Source organism: Myotis daubentonii, chromosome 6 (assembly GCF_963259705.1).
Source record: "Myotis daubentonii chromosome 6, mMyoDau2.1, whole genome shotgun sequence".
NCBI classification, from domain to species: Eukaryota; Metazoa; Chordata; class Mammalia; order Chiroptera; family Vespertilionidae; genus Myotis; species Myotis daubentonii.
The window spans coordinates 98,083,466-98,099,886 of record NC_081845.1 but is presented as its reverse complement, the minus strand read 5'-3'; the positions used below and the strand labels follow the sequence as shown (position 1 = coordinate 98,099,886).

Genomic DNA, 16,421 nt, shown 5'->3' with positions numbered 1-16,421 from the left:
CACACCACTTTCTCTAGCTCACAAAAGTCCCCACAAGCTTTATTCCAAAACTACTTTATTAATGGATATAAATAACGTGGAGAAGATGCAGCTGACGTCGTGTTCTGTTACGTTTTGTTTCGTTACCCTAGCTCTTCACGTGTCTTGCCTGTTTTTTTGGGCATTTTCTTGGCATGGGGATCTTCTAGCTCCTTGGCTTTATAATAGTGAGGTGCCACCTCCAGAAGCCAGCTGCTCTCAATCTCCAATACCTAGAAGGGGAGAGAAACCAGCAGTGATCCCATCTTCCCTAGATTCTCATGTGTGAGCTCAAAAAGGTTCTCTGCCCTAGCCGGCTTGGCTCAGTGGGTAGAGCGCGTCCGCCTGCAGACTGAAGGGTCCCGGGTTCGATTCTGATCAAGGGCACTTGCCTGGGTTGCAGGCTTGATCCCCAGTGGGGGGCATGCAGGAGGCAGCCGATCAGTGATTCTCTCTCATCAAGGTTTCTCTCTCCCCCTTCCTCTCTGAAATCAATAAAAAATATATTTAAAAAAGGTTCTTTTCCCTGTGGCTGCAGGAAGGCGCAGAGCTCTGCACTGCCTGCCTGAGGCGGGCACACCTCCACGTGTTACTCAGGCTCCCGAGTGGGCTCTCCGAAGGCCTGCATGGGAACCGTAAAGTACACGGGCCGAGGCCACACCTGCGTTGCTCACCACCATCCCCAGCACCGGCATCCGGGACAACAGCCTTTCAAATGCTCATGGTGCGATGGTCAGATCTCCGAGACCTGAGTCAGCTGTCAGGAAGGGCACCTTTCTAGCTTACCCTTCCTTAAACCAATTGGTTTCCTGTTCCTCTGCCAGGTCCAGCGACTCGAGCCTGGGTTTCGCTGGCCAGAGTACCACTCGTCTCTACAACCTCCACCTGCCAGGGCAGGGGGTGGAACCCTCACCTGTCGCATGAACTCCTTGGTGGTCAAAACAAGTTCATGGTAGAGCAGCCAGCGGGGCTGTTCCTCAAAGAGGGAGGAGTTGGGGTGAATGAACACTGTCTGCTGCTGTTTCACTGTGCGGTAGCCGCTGCGAGTCAGCCGTGCTGTGTGGTAAAAGTAACCGGCAGTGACGGCCTAAGGAGCAGCCAGGAGAGACCCTCAATGGGAAGGCCAGACCCCAGGGGCCCTCAGCCCTCGCCACCTTTTCAGTGTTAGTTCAGGTTTCTGGAGAACTAGGAAGGGAAGGGTGCGTGAAGAGCCCCCGGGAGGAAACGGACCTTCCCCAGCTCAGGCAGGAGGGCTGCTCAGGCCTGGGGAAGCTGGCCCCTCGGAGCCCGGGGGCCGCGGGAGGAACGCTGACCTTGCGGACACGGATATAGTCCCCCTGGCAGGAACTGAGGCCAACTTCCACCCGCTCCAACAGCCCCTCCAGCTGCTCTCGCACATCCCGGGCTCGGCGCATCGATCTGAACTGGACAAAGTTCTCGTAGCACCACTGGGAAGAGTAACCACTCTCAGCCCACTGTGGAGAGGGTTAAGGAGGGGTGAGTGTATCCAGGACCAGAGTCTCCCACGTCCCCCTCCTTCCCACTCTCCTGAGCCCAGCGACCTGCGTGTACACGTTTAGCAGAACCAGGTGGTCCCCCCCAGGGAGGAAGAAGTTGACGCGGGCGTTGTCCGCGTGCACGACTTTGTCCTTGGGCCGGTAGAAGATGGAGTTGTTGACGGACAGCATGGCGGCCACTGTCAGGATCTCCTCTGAGCAGCTGTACCTGGGCAGGAAGGGGGAAAGCTTGAGAGCTCAAAGCCAGACGTACAGACAGACACGGGGAGTGACCGCTGTGTGGGCTGTGTCCTCACACGGGGGCCGCCCGCGGCACAGGGCAAGCACTCCGAGTAGCTAGATCTGGGGGCAGTGCCAGCAGCTCGGGGCTGTGATGGCATCTGCCGGGGAAGGACGGGCCGCTGAGGAGGCAGAGGCAAGGTGTGCGCTATGCATCGGGGAAAGGCCACTTCCTTTCGGCTCATGTGATGACCTCTGACCCAACCACGGCGTTTAAAGGTGGTCCCTCCACAGCCACATCTAAATGCTCCAGTCTGAGCCTTAGGATGAGCAAGCCCCAGACCAGCCCTCACTCCGCACTCCTCACAGATGGAAAGTCTTCCCCTTCCCTTCATGCCCCCAAACGTCCTACGTGTGTGTCAATCTTACCCATTTCACATAATGACCAAGCACAGCAGTGTCTTACTGGCCCTGTGGGCCTCACAGAGGGCAGGAAGAGTTCTCTGATAACTTATTTGTTACAGAAGAATATGGTAGAGAGAAAAGGAGCAAAATAACAAAGATGGCCGGTATGGCCAGTTTGTGGGTGGGGGCCCGGCCGGATGGGGGCACTCACTTCTCAGAAGCCAGGATCATTTTAGATAGCATGGGGTCCACTGGCAGCTCTGCCATCTTTCTACCAGACTAAGGAGAGGAAAGAGAGAGGGTTGAGCCGGTCCTCCCTCAGGTGTCCCTGTCCTCCTGCCCAGCCCACGGCCTCCACTCACCGTGGTGAGCTCCCCAAGGTGGTTGAGGGCTCCCAGAGCATACAGCTGCTCCAACGCCAGCAGCAGGGTCTCATACGGGGGAGGGTCCAGGAAGTCAAAGTGCATGAGGTCATGGATCCCTGCAGAGAAGTGAGGGCAGAATAGAGTCCCTTTCCTAGGACCACTGACTCCAGCCCAGCCTCTCGGAAGGCCCGGGACCCCAATCACCTAGGCCCGTGGTCAGCAAACCGTGGCTCTTTGGCCCCTTGAGTGTGGCTCTTCCACAAAATACCACGTGCAGGTGCGCACACACAGTGCGATTGAAACTTTGTGGCCCGGGCGCAGAAGTCGGTATTTTGTGGAAGAGCCACACTAGGGGCCAAAGAGCCGCATGTGGCTCGCGAGCCACGGTTTGCTGAGCCACAGTTTGCCGACCACTGACCTAGGCTCTTGAGCAGCAACACCACATTGCCCAGGCTGGTCCTCTGGATCTCGGGCACCGTGGTTTCCTCCAGCTCGTGCTGATAGGCCCAGGCGGTGTACAGGCGGAAGCACTTCCCGGCCGCCACGCGGCCAGCCCGGCCTGCTCGCTGATTGGCTGAGGCCTGGAAAGAAGGACAGACAGGCCGGCTGACAACTGGGTGAGGGAAAGAGAAAGGGCAGTGCTTATGCAAAGAATCTAGGAGGCTGTGGTTCCGTCCTCTAAGCCCCCCGGCTTCTGAGTAGGGCCTGCCTGTGGGTCCATTCTGCCTCCCGCTCCACCACGGAGACCCCCTGGAGCCCGGGCTGACCTTGCTGCAGGGTGTGACCGTGAGTGACTCCATGCCCGTGCGAGGGTTGTAGCTCTTCTGCTTACAGAACCCTGGATCCAGCACGTAAATGATGCCCTCGATGGTGAGTGAAGTCTCGGCGATGTTGGTTGCCACAACCACCTGAGTGAGAGGCTGTGGGTCACTCAGAGACCCCCACCTCCCAGCTATGTAGGAAGAGGAATCCGGGGAGATTTGGAGTAGACGGCAGGGGCAGATAAGGGCAGGAGCTGAGGGCATTCGTGTCCAGTCCCAGGGGGACAGGCTGGGAGGCCGGTGAGGGGCAGTGGGGCTCAGCAAGGGCATGACGTGGAAAGGGAGTGGAGAAGCGGCTGAGGTTTCAGAGCTGGGAGATGGGGCCGCCCGGTCCGTGGCATCTGGAAGGGTCCTTTTAAAATGCACCTCCCATCACTCCCATCCTGCTGGAGTTACAGCCACGCCCACTCGGCGCGAGCCCTCAAGACCTTGTCTCCTCTCAGGGTCCCAGCCTGGCTCCCTCCTCATCCAGTTCAAGCCTCTGCCTCACTTTCACTTGAATGGAGAGGGGAGGCCTTCCCTACACGCTCAGGAAAGTTCCCGCCGAGCCTCACGCCCCTGCTGCGCCGTGTCTCCTCCTGGCACTGTCTCCTAACTGACCCCACTGGGAGCTCTCGAGGCCAGGACTGTCTCACCATATCCCACCCCCAGAACAGAACCTGCGAGAACCCGTTCGATATTTGATGAAAGTTACACTTCGTTCAAAATCCTGTGACTGCCATTCAGTCTAAAGTCCAAACTCGTGCACCTGCCACCCGAGGCCCTCCCTAACCTAGTCCATATGTGGTTTTGCCCTGTCTCCCACTGCTTCTCACGAACCTTCCACTGAACCTTGCATTCTGACCTCAATCACACCTTAAGCCTTCCTCTGACATCCCTGCATTTCACAGGTGCAGACAAATTCCCACTCCCGCCTGCGTCCGTGTCCTCGCTCCAGAGCCGGCACTGGAGCGCCCCAGCACCACAGGGTGGAGCGCAGGTTTCTGCAGCTCTCTCACCTTGCGTGCCCCGGGGGGCGTGGGCTGGAAGATGCGGGCCTGCATGTCGGAGGGCAGGTTGGCGTAGATGGGCAGCACCAGCAGCTCCCGGATCTTGGAGCCCAGGCGACGGCAGCGGTCCTGGAGCATCTCACAGGCAGCCTCGATCTCCTCCTGGTTTTGGGGGGAGAGCAGCAGGAACTGATCACAGAGGCCGCCCTGGACCTGCCGGCCCCGTCTTCTCTGGGACCCCCTTACCTGTCCCGTCAGGAACACCAGGACGTCCCCGGGGGGCTGTGTCACGTGGATCTGCAGCACAGACACGACACAGGCTTCCAGGTAGTCGGCCTCCGGAGCCTGGCAAGGAGAGGGCACAGGTAGGCACTTGCTCAGACAGCCTCGTCCTCCCCGGTCCACACGCTCAGTCCCATCCCCTGTGGACTCTCCACCCACCCTGCCCTCCCCCGCCTCATGCCTCACACTTCAGCCCGTCCTCGGGGAGCACCTTGGTATAGAAGATGTCAACTGGAAACCGGCGTCCAGGGATCCGGAAGACGGGGGCATCATCAAAGAAGGTGGAAAAGCGGGCGGTGTCCAGTGTGGCCGAAGCCACCAGGACCTTGAGCTCGGGTCGGAAGCGAGCCACATCTTTGATCAGTCCAAAGAGAATGTCCGTGTGCAAGGTCCGCTCGTGAGCCTCATCCACCATCACCACGCTGGGGGAACAGGGAGCAGTGAGTGAGAAGAGCAGGCCATGCAGGCGTGGACGTGGGGTCCCCCGGATGAAGGGCAGCTAGAGACAGAGTCCAAGGGTGAATGTGGGACGAGGGGCTCCAGGAAAGCGAATCGCCGTGAAGTAAGACCAGCAGAGAGTAGGGGAGACCAGGCTCGATGGCCCGCAGCCTCTCAGTGGGAAAACAGCAGCTTCCCAGACCTGGGGTTGGAGGGCGGAGCCAAGACGAGCCAGACCTCCCTGTGGTTCCGAGTCAAAAGTCTGCTGCAGTCACAGAAGCGGGAAGTGAGGGCAGGGCCTCTTCCGGTCAGGCTGGCTGGGCGGGCGGCGGACTGTGCCATCACGATCCCCAAAGCCAGCAGCTCCCAGACTCCTGGGACTGGCGAGCCTTCCAGCCCGACCTAGTGGCTCTGCAGACTTCTAGGCCTCCTCCTGAGCCAGCTATTCTGTGCACTCTCTTTCTCCTTGTTCTAGTCTTTGGGTTTCTGGTGGCAACCACGCCTGTAGGAGCTCATGCCCCACCTCAACTCTTTGCATGAACCCTGGCCGGATGGGGAAGCCCCGGCCATTTCCCGCTGGGGTTGCTGGGAAAGAACTGCACCCCAAACGCTCTGGCACTGGCTGGCCTTCCGTGGGCTCTGAGAGCGTTTTGGAAGGGGTGTAAAATGTCAAGTCTTATTTGTCCTATGGCTGCACTCTGACCTTCTAGGACCAGAACTTGGCACCCTCTTGCTCAGCTGGCCTGACCCCACCCGCATCCCACGCATGAGCCTTCTGCCCTCAGCACGTTACTACCCGCCCCTGTGGGTCAGCGCAGCACTGAGACCCACTCATGAGCAACTGCGGTCTCGCCTCCACGGCGCCTTGGTCCTGAATCTCCTCTCCTGTGACACCCCATGGCTCCTAGATGTGCTCTCTGGGGTCCCATAAGACAAGTGTGGCCCTGGCCGGTTTGGCTCAGTGGATAGAGTGTCGGGCTGTGGACCGAAGGGTCCCAGGTTCGATTCCAGTCAAGGGCACGCACATGCCTGGGTTGCGGGCTCGGTCCAACGTGCAGGAGGCAGCCAATCAATGATTCCCTCTGATCCCTGATATTTCTATCTCTCTCTTCCTCTCCCTTCCTCTCTGAAATCAATAAAAATATACTAAAAAAAAAAAAAAAAGGCCAAGTCTGGCCCCTCTCCCATGTGGCAGCGGGACCAGGCTCTGTCCTTGAGTGTCTCCCCTGGAAGCTGCAACCCTAAGTTCCTTCGAGTGGTCTTCAGCCTTTCAACTCCCCCGCACTCCACCCTCTACCCGTTTCTAACCTCTGGGAACAGCTGCAGCCGGAGGGAGGGGCTTTCTCTGCAGTCCCTCTAGCCTCCAGCCCAGAACTATGGGACCCGGAGATCAGCCCTGGCCTCCGGGGTCACAAAGGCTCAAGGACTGGCCATGGCCAGAGGGACGGGTGAGAAGAAAGGAGAGAAAGGCCGAGGGGAGGCGGGCGCAGAGCGGGGAGGGAAGGCGCCGGCTCTCCTGTGGGAGGCGGGCCGGGCCTACCTGTAGCTCGCCAGGTCGGGCTCCGAGAGGAACTCGCGGAGCAGCATGCCGTCGGTCATGTAGCGCAGGACCGTCCGCTCCGACGTGCAGTCCTCAAAGCGGATGCTGTAGCCCACCTGCCGAGGCGTCAGCGTGCGGAGTGGGCTGGCGCTCTCTGAAGGGAGTGCCGGGCCAGGCGACGAGGCCGCGCCCAGACATGCGGTGCGGGGCCCCCAGGGCAGTGTGGGTTGAACCCCAGACCCCTGGGCTCCCCTCACCCATCGGTCCCTCCAGAGCTCACCTCATTCCCCAGCTTCACGCCCATCTCCCGAGCGACTCGGGCGGCCACACTCATGGCGGCCACTCTCCTGGGCTGGGTGCAGGCGATCTTCAGACCCTTCTTTGTATAACCCTGAGTGACAGAGAAGGGTGAGCTCCTCCCTGGCCAGTAACTCAACTTGGTGGGAGTACTGCTCTGACACACCCAGGCTGTGGGTTTGATCCCCGGTCAGGGCACATACAAGAATCAACCAATGACACAGAAATAAATGGAACAACAAATCGGTGTTTCTCTCTCTCTCAGGGCAATAAACAAAAAAGGAAAAAGAAGAGGTCCTCTCCTGTTAAATATAGAACTGGCACCTAAGGCAACTCAGAGAAAACAGTTGTAAATGCGGGCAAAGGCGGGCTGGGCGGGGGGTGCGGGGCGGAGGGAGCAGACAGACAGAAGCTGAAGCCCAGACAGGGAGGGCAAATGGATGGAATGGCAGACCCAGGCCACCCAGGGTTCTCAGCCAGCCCTGGCAGTCCCAGCCCTTTGCAGATGAAGTTCTGGGCTCAGTGGACTGAGTGTCGACCCACGCACCCAGAGGTCACCAGTTCGATTCCCAGTCAGGGCATGTCGGGCTTGATCCCCAGTAGGAAGTGTGCAGGAGGCAACTGATCAATGTTCCTATCTCTCTCTCCCTCCCCTTCCCTCTCCCCCCAAATCATCATTAAAAAGCATTAAAGAAATAGTTCTGGGGTCAGTGAGATTGGAGCTGGGAAAGGACAGAGCAGGTGGGGCAGACTCAGAAGGACGGGGGCAAGTGCTGAGGAGCAGGATGCAGGCTCTCCGCTCCCTGGAGGAGCAGAGGCCTCGCTGGACTGGAGTGAGGGCCCCTCTCACCCCTCCCCCACCCCAGGCACTGCCTTCCAATGGGGACGGAGAACACCCCCAGCCAGGCACTGTGGCGGGAAGTGAGAACAGAGACAGACCCTCCCCGTTGCGTGGGAAAGGGAATGCTAGCGTGGGGAGGTGAGCAGCTCCTGAGGTCAGGGAAGGGCTCCGGCAGAGCCTGCTCAGCGAGGGGCGGGCTGGCCCTGGCGTGGGGATGCCGCACCTCCTCAAACAGATACTGCGGGATCTGGGTGGTCTTCCCCGAGCCTGTCTCGCCCTCGATGATGAGGACCTGGTGACTCGCAATGGCGGCCAGGAGCTCCTCGCGGAAGGGGAACACGGGGAGGCTGCGGCGCACGGCCTGGATGCACTCCTGCTGCTGGGCCTGGGTGGGAGAGGGCGGAGCTGCCGGCTCCTGGGAAGGAGGGAGGGGCGTGAGCGTCAGGGCCCGCCGCCCCCTATCCTCCTCACGAGGTGCGGGGCTCTCCCTTACCTCATCGCCCTGCAGCTGAGTGGCCCGGACAAACTCGATGGTCTCCTCTTCCTCCAGTACCAGCTGGTACTTGGGCTCCTGGGAGGCAGCATCTCGGGCCCCAAATTTCAGGGCGGCGGCCCCCAGCCGGGCCTCCTCCCAGCGCCGCTGCTCCTCCCCGGGGGCGCCAGACTCCTCCTCCACCAGATCCACAGCTCGCGCTGGCTGCGGGGCGGGCAGAGAGGGCAGTGAGCAGGGCGGGCACAGAGGGCAGTGAGCAGGGCGGGCACAGAGGGCGGTGAGCAGGGCGGGCACAGAAGGCAGTGAGCAGGGTGGGCACAGAGGGCAGTGAGCAGGGTGGGCACAGAGGGCAGTGAGCAGGGTGGGCACAGAGGGCAGTGGGCTGGCGGGCACAGAGGGCAGTGAGCAGGTGGGCACAGAGGGCAGTGAGCAGGCGGGCAGAGAGGGCAGTGAGCCGGCAGGCACAGAGGGCAGTGAGCAGGGTGGGCACAGAGGGCAGTGGGCCGGCAGGCACAGAGGGCAGTGGGCTGGCGGGCACAGAGGGCGGTGAGCAGGGCGGGCACAGAGGGCGGTGAGCAGGCGGGCACAGAGGGCGGTGAGCAGGGTGGGCACAGAGGGCAGTGAGCAGGGTGGGCACAGAGGGCAGTGGGCCGGCTGGGCACAGAGGGCAGTGGGCTGGCGGGCAGAGAGGGCAGTGAGCAGGCGGGCACAGAGGGCAGTGGGCTGGCGGGCAGAGAGGGCAGTGAGCAGGCGGGCACAGAGGGCAGTGGGCTGGCGGGCACAGAGGGCAGTGAGCAGGCGGGCACAGAGGGCAGTGAGCAGGCGGGCACCGAGGGCAGTGGGCAGGCCTGTTCTCTGCCAAGCTCCCTCCTCCCCGTCCCGACCGGGCCTACTGGGAAAGGGAGACAAGGAAGGGGCTAGCCCCCACCGACACCAAGGCAGGACCCTGCGGCTGCGCCTTCACCTCACCTGTCCTCGGGTCTCCTCGGGCATGTGGTAGCGATTGGTGGCCTCCAGCTTCTCCTGCTCACCGGCTGCCCGGTACTCCCGGGCCAGATCCCGCACTCGCCGCTTGTATTTGAGCTCTCGCCGCTCATGCTGGCTCAGCTCCACGTCCCCAAAAAGGAACTCCTCATCCGCCAGCTCGGCCTCCAGGTCCTCCAGCTTCTCTCGCTCCCGCTTGGCCAGGTACTCGCGGCGCGACTTCTTCCGCAGCTCAGGGACCTGGGTCAGCACGGGGCAGTTGAGGCCTCATCCTGTGGAATGGTAACCCTGCCCCCTTCCTACCAGCACGACAGGGGGAGACAAGAACCTCAAGATGAGCCTCCCTTTCCTCTGTGAGCACCTGTGAGCGGCGAGCACAGGCTTGGAGGCCGCAGCAGACCCACAGACCCGCTGCCGCTGGAAGGCCCCAAAGCAGCCTCGCCATTGCCAATACAAAGGCATCAGGGCGATTATCTGAATGTCTGAGGCTGCTCCCCTAGTTCCTATTCGAGGGAGTGAAGAGGGGAGCCAAGGGCGGACACCAGCACTGGGGAGCAGTCTCCGCCTGCAAACGGAGACAACGGACACCCTGCAGGCGCCATGCAGCGACCTGACCGCTCAGACGCTCGCGGCCAGAGGCCCTGTCTACACGCATGGCTGCTCTGGGGGAGGGAACCACCGCACACGGCAGGCCCGGGACCCCAGGAGGGTGCCTCTGGGAACAGCTCCCGCACACCGTGTGTCACTTGCTTCTTCTACATGTTTCCTTAGATACACGCTTTTCAGGACACACTGAAGGTGACAGAAGACTGGCCACCTCCGTAAGCCTTCCTGGCTCTCACCACCACTCTCCCCGTGACCCAGGCGCCCACCCCTGGGGGCTCCGATTCGATTTAACTGCTTGGCTTTTCTTGTTTGTTCTGTGAAGACTTCAAAGGGAGTTTATGCTCATGACCTAATCTGAGTACCACAACCAAACACTCCTTCATCCTGAAGGAGGCAGATGGCTGAGTGTGGACCTGTGAACCAGGAGGTCACGGTTCGATCCCCAGTATGGGGCGTGTGGGCGGCAGCCGATCAATGATTCTCTCTCATCACTAACGTTTCTCCCTCTCTCCCCCTCTCCCTTCCTCTCTGAAATATATATATTTATGTATATATAAAAGAAATTCATGCCCCAACCGGTTTGGCTCAGTGGATAGAGCGTCCGCCTGCAGACTGAAGGGTCCCAGGTTCGATTCCGGTCAAGGGCATGTACCTTGGTTGCGGGCACCTCCCCAGTAGGGGGTGTGCAGGAGGCAGCTGATCGATGTTTCTCTCTCATCGATGTTTCCAACTCTCTATCCCATTCCCTTCTGCTCTGTAAAAAATCAATAAAATATATTTTTTAAAAAAAGAAAAAAGAAATTCATGAGTACGGTGTAACGCCACACATACACACCAAGGACAGGGAACCTGTCACCAGAGAGGTGGGGGTCACGCCTGACTTCCTACTTTGAACATTAGCAGCTAAGGAAACAGGCATTTGCCCTGCCGGCTAAGAAGGAATTGTAGCTCACTTCTAGTTGTTGCGAAAAAGCTCTTCTTTATATAAAGAGCACCCCAACATCAGCATTGCAACCCCCATGAAATAACTGATTCTGGAAAGGCTCAACTGGGCTGGCCCGTTAGAGGCACGGCTCCTGGGGAAAGGGTGGCACCGTGAGGGGCGAGCTGGCAGGGCAGGTGCTGCTGCCACCGCTCTCCTCCGCGTCTGGACAAGCTTTACACCCAACTTCCACATTAAAGAAGGTGCAGGGCATGGAAGAGCTTAACTCACAAGAGAAGAACGAGACAAACCCAGAACACAGGACATGCCACAAGAGGGGAGAGAGAGAAAATGAGCAAACCCAAGAGACTAACAACCAAATGCAAGGCAGGACCTTCACGGGATTCCGACTTGGAAACGAGGTTATTAACCACATTTCCGCGCCGGTGGGGCAGCTCAGCTCGTGAGAGCGCCATCCTGACACACCAGGTGTGGGTTCGATCCTGACAAGGCACACACAAGAAGCAACCAGTGATGCGTAAATGACTGGAACAACAGGTCAGTGTCTCTCTCTAAAATCAATACATACAAGTAAAAAAGTGTTAGAAAGACATTTTGGGGTAAGCAGGGGAATTTGATTGCAGGTTCTTGGCTGACACATGAGAAGCGCTGTTCATCTCCTCGGGGGTGACAATGGCACCCACTTCAGGGAGAACGCCTGTATTCCTAAGAGGCACATGACGATGGGATACAGTGCTATGATGTCTTAAACGCTTTTATTTTATTTTTAAAAAATATATTTATTGATTTTTTTGAGAGAGAGAGGAATAAAGAAATAGAAACATTGAGGAGAGAGAAACACCATCAATCGGCTGCCTCCTGCACGCCCCCCACAGGGGATTGAGCCCGCAACCCAATCATGGGCCCTCAGTGGGAATCAAACCGGTGGCCTCTTGGTTCCTGGTTTGACGCTCAACCTTTGAGATGCACTGGCCAGTTAAATGCTTTTAAATGATTCAAAAAGAAAACAAGGCCACGTTTACACAGGCATTGCAATTTCTGAACCCAAATAGTCTGTATGAGTGTCCATTATACTATTCATTCAACTTTCCTATTTGTTTGAAAGTCTTCACAATTGAAAAAGACCAAACAAATTCAGGCAAATAAAAACACTGCACTATTGACACATCTGAGAGTCCCTGGCCACAGTCCTTTGTGGTGAGACCTGAGATGGATGGCCCAGGAGGGGCCTGAGGCCACCAGGCCGTTCTCAGACACCCCGAGTCTCTTCGGGAAAACTAAGTGTGACCTTACTAGGGAGGCCCAGGCCTTAGAAAAGCCGCCTACCCTCCCTAGGCTCACGTCAGAGCAAGTCCAGCTCAGCCCTCACTCACAGCACCCTGTCCCTGTGCAGTGAGCAGCCCAACCAGGAAACCAGAGGGAGGCCACAGGCCACCGGGGAGGCTTAGGGAGGAAAGCGCTGGACACGGTGTGCCGAGCTGAATGGGCAGCACACCCCTGGGGGACAGCTGCCCTGCCCCTACCGGCCAACTGCCTTCTGACGACACGGTTCTCTCACTCACACAGTACGATCTGATCCAAGAGTCAGGCGGGTTTTGGGGTAGCTTCCTCCCGCTACAACCAAGCCCCCTCAGCGGCTCCTGTCAGGCAGGCCCCTCCTCCAGAGGCACCATCAGCAGCCCCGCTGCAACCCTCTCTGCTCCTCCCGACCGCTAACCACGCCACCAAGGTCTCTCCTCGGCCTTCTGGCCTTGGCTTCCCGGGCACCGGACTCACCATGGCCTTCCGGTCTTCCTCAGCCATCTTGAGGCGCTTCTGCGCCTCTTCATAAGCCTAGGAGAAGAAACCAAGCGTGCGGGTGTGAGGCTGCAGGCCCACAGCCACAGCCACCCTCCCCCAGAACCACAAGGACACGCCAGATGCGCCCGGCACAGGGAAACGTTCTGCTCACTGAGGAATCCACGCCACGGCGTCAGCAGAGGGTGGCCTTAGCCAGAGGACCAGGAGGCCCCTCTCCGGAGGTCTACTCCCCACTACAGGCACCCTCTTGTCTTCCCAGCGACCCCCGTCTGCATCACGCCACCCTCAGATCTGACCCAGGGGTCCTCCTGGGGGTGGCGGAGGGTGCCGTTCCGGTTCCCGCACCTTCTTGTCCGACCGCTCCAGGACATTGCGAGTCCGATCCTTGTCCCGCCGCCGAACCCGCTCGGCGAAGGCGTCGCGCTCCTCCAGGTCCTGGAGGCGCTCTCGCTCGGTCCGCTCCCACTCATCCTCCGACTCGGGCTTCTCCGTCTGCTGTCGGCTTCCCCTGCAGCCCAGCCCAGAGCATTACATCAAGGCGCCCAGAAGGCTTACTGCCCTAGCGGCCACTGCCCGTCCCGCGCACCCTACTTCCGACTCACCCCGTCTTCTTCCCTCTCGCAGAGTCCTCTTCTTCTTCCTCCTCCTCCTCCTGGCGTTTCTTCCTCAGGTGTTTCCGCCTTTTACGCTTCTTCTGGAGACGGCTCCCAGCCCTCCCCACACTCTCCTCACTGCTCTCCTCACTGTCCTCCAGCAACGTATACGACCGGTTCTTCTCCAGCAGGGCTCGGGCCTCGCGCTCGGCTGCCCGGGCTGGCTTCTCCACCGCCGCCTCCCGAGGCACCTGTCGGCAGGAGAGAGGGGAGTGAGCGCCTCCTGGTCGGCGCCCGCCCTGCCCTGGTCCTGCTGTAAGGAACGGCCTGATCTCAAACGAGTCCTCCTTCACCCCACGTCCACCAGCCTCTCAGCTGCTCACCTTCATGCGCTCAGTCACGTGGGTAACAAGCACTTACTGAAGCTGTTCCAGGCGCCTGCCAGGCACCGGGGAGGGGAATAAATGCAAGAGAAAACACCTCTGCCCTCCTGGAGTTGACATTCTCAAACCCAGTTCTCAACTGCTCAGCCTGTGTCCTCCCCAAGGTCCAGGTGAGTCCCGCCCAAGGGCTGCCCGAATACAAGGACTGCTCTGCAGAGCCTGGAACAGGCTGGCACTGGACCAGCTCCAGGGGCGCACTGGTGAACAGACCGATCTGAAGTTCTCCCTCCTGTCACTTTTGCTCCAACCTCACCTCTCGCCAAGCACCACGGGACAGCCACAGGCTCCGGACACGCTGACCCTTGCACTCCCACTGTGCGCTTTCTGAGCCCCTGTTCTGTGAGGTGCTCTGCTAGGTGGTAGGAGTGCCTTTTATTTTACTTGTTGTTTTTGTTAATCCTCACCCAAGGGAGAGGGGGAGAGGAAAAACATTGATGTGAGAGAGAAATATCGACGGTTGCCGCCTGCATGGGGCTCCAACCAGGCCGGGGATGGAACCTGCAACCCAGGTACATGCCCTTGACTGGGAATTGAACCCGAGACCCTCTGGTGCATAGGCCGAACCTCTATCTACTGAGCCACCAGCCAGGGCTTTATTGCACTTATTATTTATTGATTAGAGAGAGACAAACACCGATTTGTTGTTCCACTTAAGTTATGCATCACTGGTTGGTTCTTGTACGTGCCCTGACCGGATCAAACCTGCAACCTTGGTGTGTGGGGGCGATGCTCCAACCAACCGGCCAGGGCTAGAAGCTCGCCTTGGATGCCGTCACTCCTCCCCCTTCGCTACCTGACAACTGCAGGGACTCCGGGCCCGCTTCGCCTGGTCACTACCCTCACCTCTCCTCCACCGCCGCCGGAACACTCCTTAGATTTGTTAGAAATGCAGGAACGAAGGCCCCCACCCAGGCCTCCGGGTCGGCATCTGCACTTTAACTGGGGCCTGGATGGATGGGTGCATGTTCACGTTCGAGAAGCTGCCATGTGAGACTTAACCCGACACACTCATCTGCACGGGGCTGGACGTGCAGCACCAGGGCAGCGCCCGGGCGGCCGCGGGCAGGACCAGCGCCTGCGCACGGAGCGTACAGGTTCGCGGGAGGACGGCAGCCGGCCACACCCGCACGAGCGGCCAGGCCCGCCCCTCGGCCCCGCCGCCCCGCCCCGCCCCGCCCCGCCCCGCCCCGCCGCGGCCGACACCTTGCTCCAGAGCCGCAGGGCGAAGTCCCGCGCGGGCCCGCCGAGGTCCAGGGTGTCGGTGTCGCGCAGGCGCTGCACGAACTCCTCGGCCGAGCCGCAGCGCCGCGCCGTGCCGATCAGGAACTGCGCCACGTGCCGCTCGCTCAGCCCCAGCACCGCGTGCAGCTCGTCCTGCACCCAGCGCTCCAGCGCCGCCGGCGTCGCCATGGCGACCCGCTCCCCGAGCCGCGCGGGCGCCCGGCGGGGCGGAGGCCTGGAGTCTGGAAGGGCCCAGCGGCCGCGCGGCACCGAGCGGGTCGAAGGCCTGGAGCCCCGAGGGGCCCAGCCGCCGCGCAGGAACCGCCGGGGCCCCGAGGTTCGGTTTCCAACAGCCCAAAGCCGCCCTCTCGGACCGCGGAGCTTCCGGCGGCGCTTTTCCGGTTTGAGCACGACGGTGGCCGATAGAGTCCAAGTCTCGCGGAACCGTACATTTTCTTTTCCGCCCCGCAGAATCTCTGTCGCCCCCAGGTGGTCAGCCTGCGGATGCTTCACTCACCCATTCATTCAACCAAGGCGGGCGCCTAAGGGGTGGGCAAACTTTTTGACTCGAGGGCCACAGTGGGTTCTTAAACTGGACCGGAGGGCCGGAACAAAAGCATGGATGGAGTGTTTGTGTGAACTAATATAAATTCAAAGTAAACATCATTACATAAAAGGGTACGGTCTTTTATTTCAATAGTTTTATTCATTTCAAACGGGCCGGATCTGGCCCTCGGGCCTAGTTTGCCCATGGCTAGTAGTCGCTAGGGATATAGCAAAGAACAAATCAGACAAAAATCCCTTACCGAATTACATTTAAGGGGGGGGGGGGAGAAAAAATACATAATAAATAAAGCATGTAAGTTCTATGGAGCCCTACCCCCCCCAAAAAAAGCAAGGTGTATTTTGGAATTTCATTTCAAATTAGCCCACACTGACGAGGAGTGAGCTCGCTCGGAGCCCTGTCCGCAGCAGCGGTGAGCACAGGTTAGGCCTGAGCGAGGACCTGCGGGGAGAACAGGTGCTTGCTTTCTTGATGCTCTCTCAGAAAGCACTTTTAAAGGCTCTCCGAACTCGTCTGGCGGCTATGGCTCCGTGGTTGAGTGTCAGCCTATGAACCGGGAGGTCAGGATTCGATTCCCAGTTGCAGGCTTGATCTCCATCCAGTAGGGGGCCTGCAGGAAAGCAGCCAATCAATGATTCTCTCATCATCGATGTTTCCCCCTCTCTCTCTCTCCCTTCCTCTCTGAAATCAGTAAAAATAAAAGATCTCCGAATTAGGCATGCCCGAGCTGTGCTCTGCATGTTTGCTAACAGCTTGCCAAGTGCACTGGTGGCTGCATATTTACAAGTGAGCAGACCTTGTTAGTTGACCCTGCTGTCGGACCTGTTTGACCCTGCGTCATGCTTCATGATTAACGGGACTTATCAGACACTACTGTCGAGAAGCAAACATGGTTATTCCAATTAACAGCCACTGGTAATTCCGTGTCATTGACTTCTTGGACGCACTGCTTTTGGTTTCTGAGATGGACTGTGGGCGCCCCTGGCATCTCTCGGCCTCCTGCCTCTACTTTCTTGGGTCAAAACAGATGAGGATAAAATA

The 16,421-nt window shown here is 59.3% G+C and overlaps 1 protein-coding gene across 4 annotated transcripts; it reads right to left on the bottom strand.

Annotated features, from left to right (window-relative positions):
• DHX16 (DEAH-box helicase 16) lies at positions 1 to 15,300 on the bottom strand. Of its 4 annotated transcripts, none has more exons than XM_059702145.1 (20): positions 14,798 to 15,300; positions 13,161 to 13,402; positions 12,904 to 13,066; positions 12,535 to 12,591; positions 9,195 to 9,449; positions 8,226 to 8,429; positions 7,956 to 8,147; positions 6,875 to 6,985; positions 6,595 to 6,710; positions 4,828 to 5,038; positions 4,581 to 4,679; positions 4,344 to 4,496; positions 3,292 to 3,432; positions 2,943 to 3,105; positions 2,522 to 2,640; positions 2,371 to 2,438; positions 1,581 to 1,743; positions 1,332 to 1,437; positions 932 to 1,074; positions 1 to 251 (listed from the first exon to the last, which is right to left on the bottom strand). In XM_059702145.1, exons 1-20 carry the CDS (start codon positions 15,002 to 15,004, stop codon positions 123 to 125), a joined length of 3,042 nt encoding a protein of 1,013 aa, XP_059558128.1. In that variant the 5' UTR covers positions 15,005 to 15,300; the 3' UTR covers positions 1 to 122. The 4 variants fall into 4 exon arrangements, 3 of the variants coding, with proteins under 3 accessions (XP_059558128.1, XP_059558127.1, XP_059558129.1); XM_059702144.1 differs by having other exon boundaries at positions 26 to 251; positions 932 to 1,105; positions 1,332 to 1,493; positions 14,798 to 15,290; XR_009453543.1 differs by having other exon boundaries at positions 112 to 251; positions 932 to 1,105; positions 14,798 to 15,295.
• Between the last annotated feature and the right edge of the window lie 1,121 nt (positions 15,301 to 16,421).

Coding starts and splice junctions, on each gene's coding strand:
- DHX16 (XM_059702144.1), bottom strand. CDS start 15,004: ATGGCGACGCCGGCGGCGCTGGAGCGCTGGGTGCAGGACGAGCTGCAC. Junction 3,106..3,291: donor CGGTCACACCCTGCAGCAAG/GTCAGCCCGGGC, acceptor CCTTCTTTCCAG/GCCTCAGCCAATCAGCGAGC. Junction 1,494..1,580: donor TGCTAAACGTGTACACGCAG/GTCGCTGGGCTC, acceptor CCCTCTCCACAG/TGGGCTGAGAGTGGTTACTC.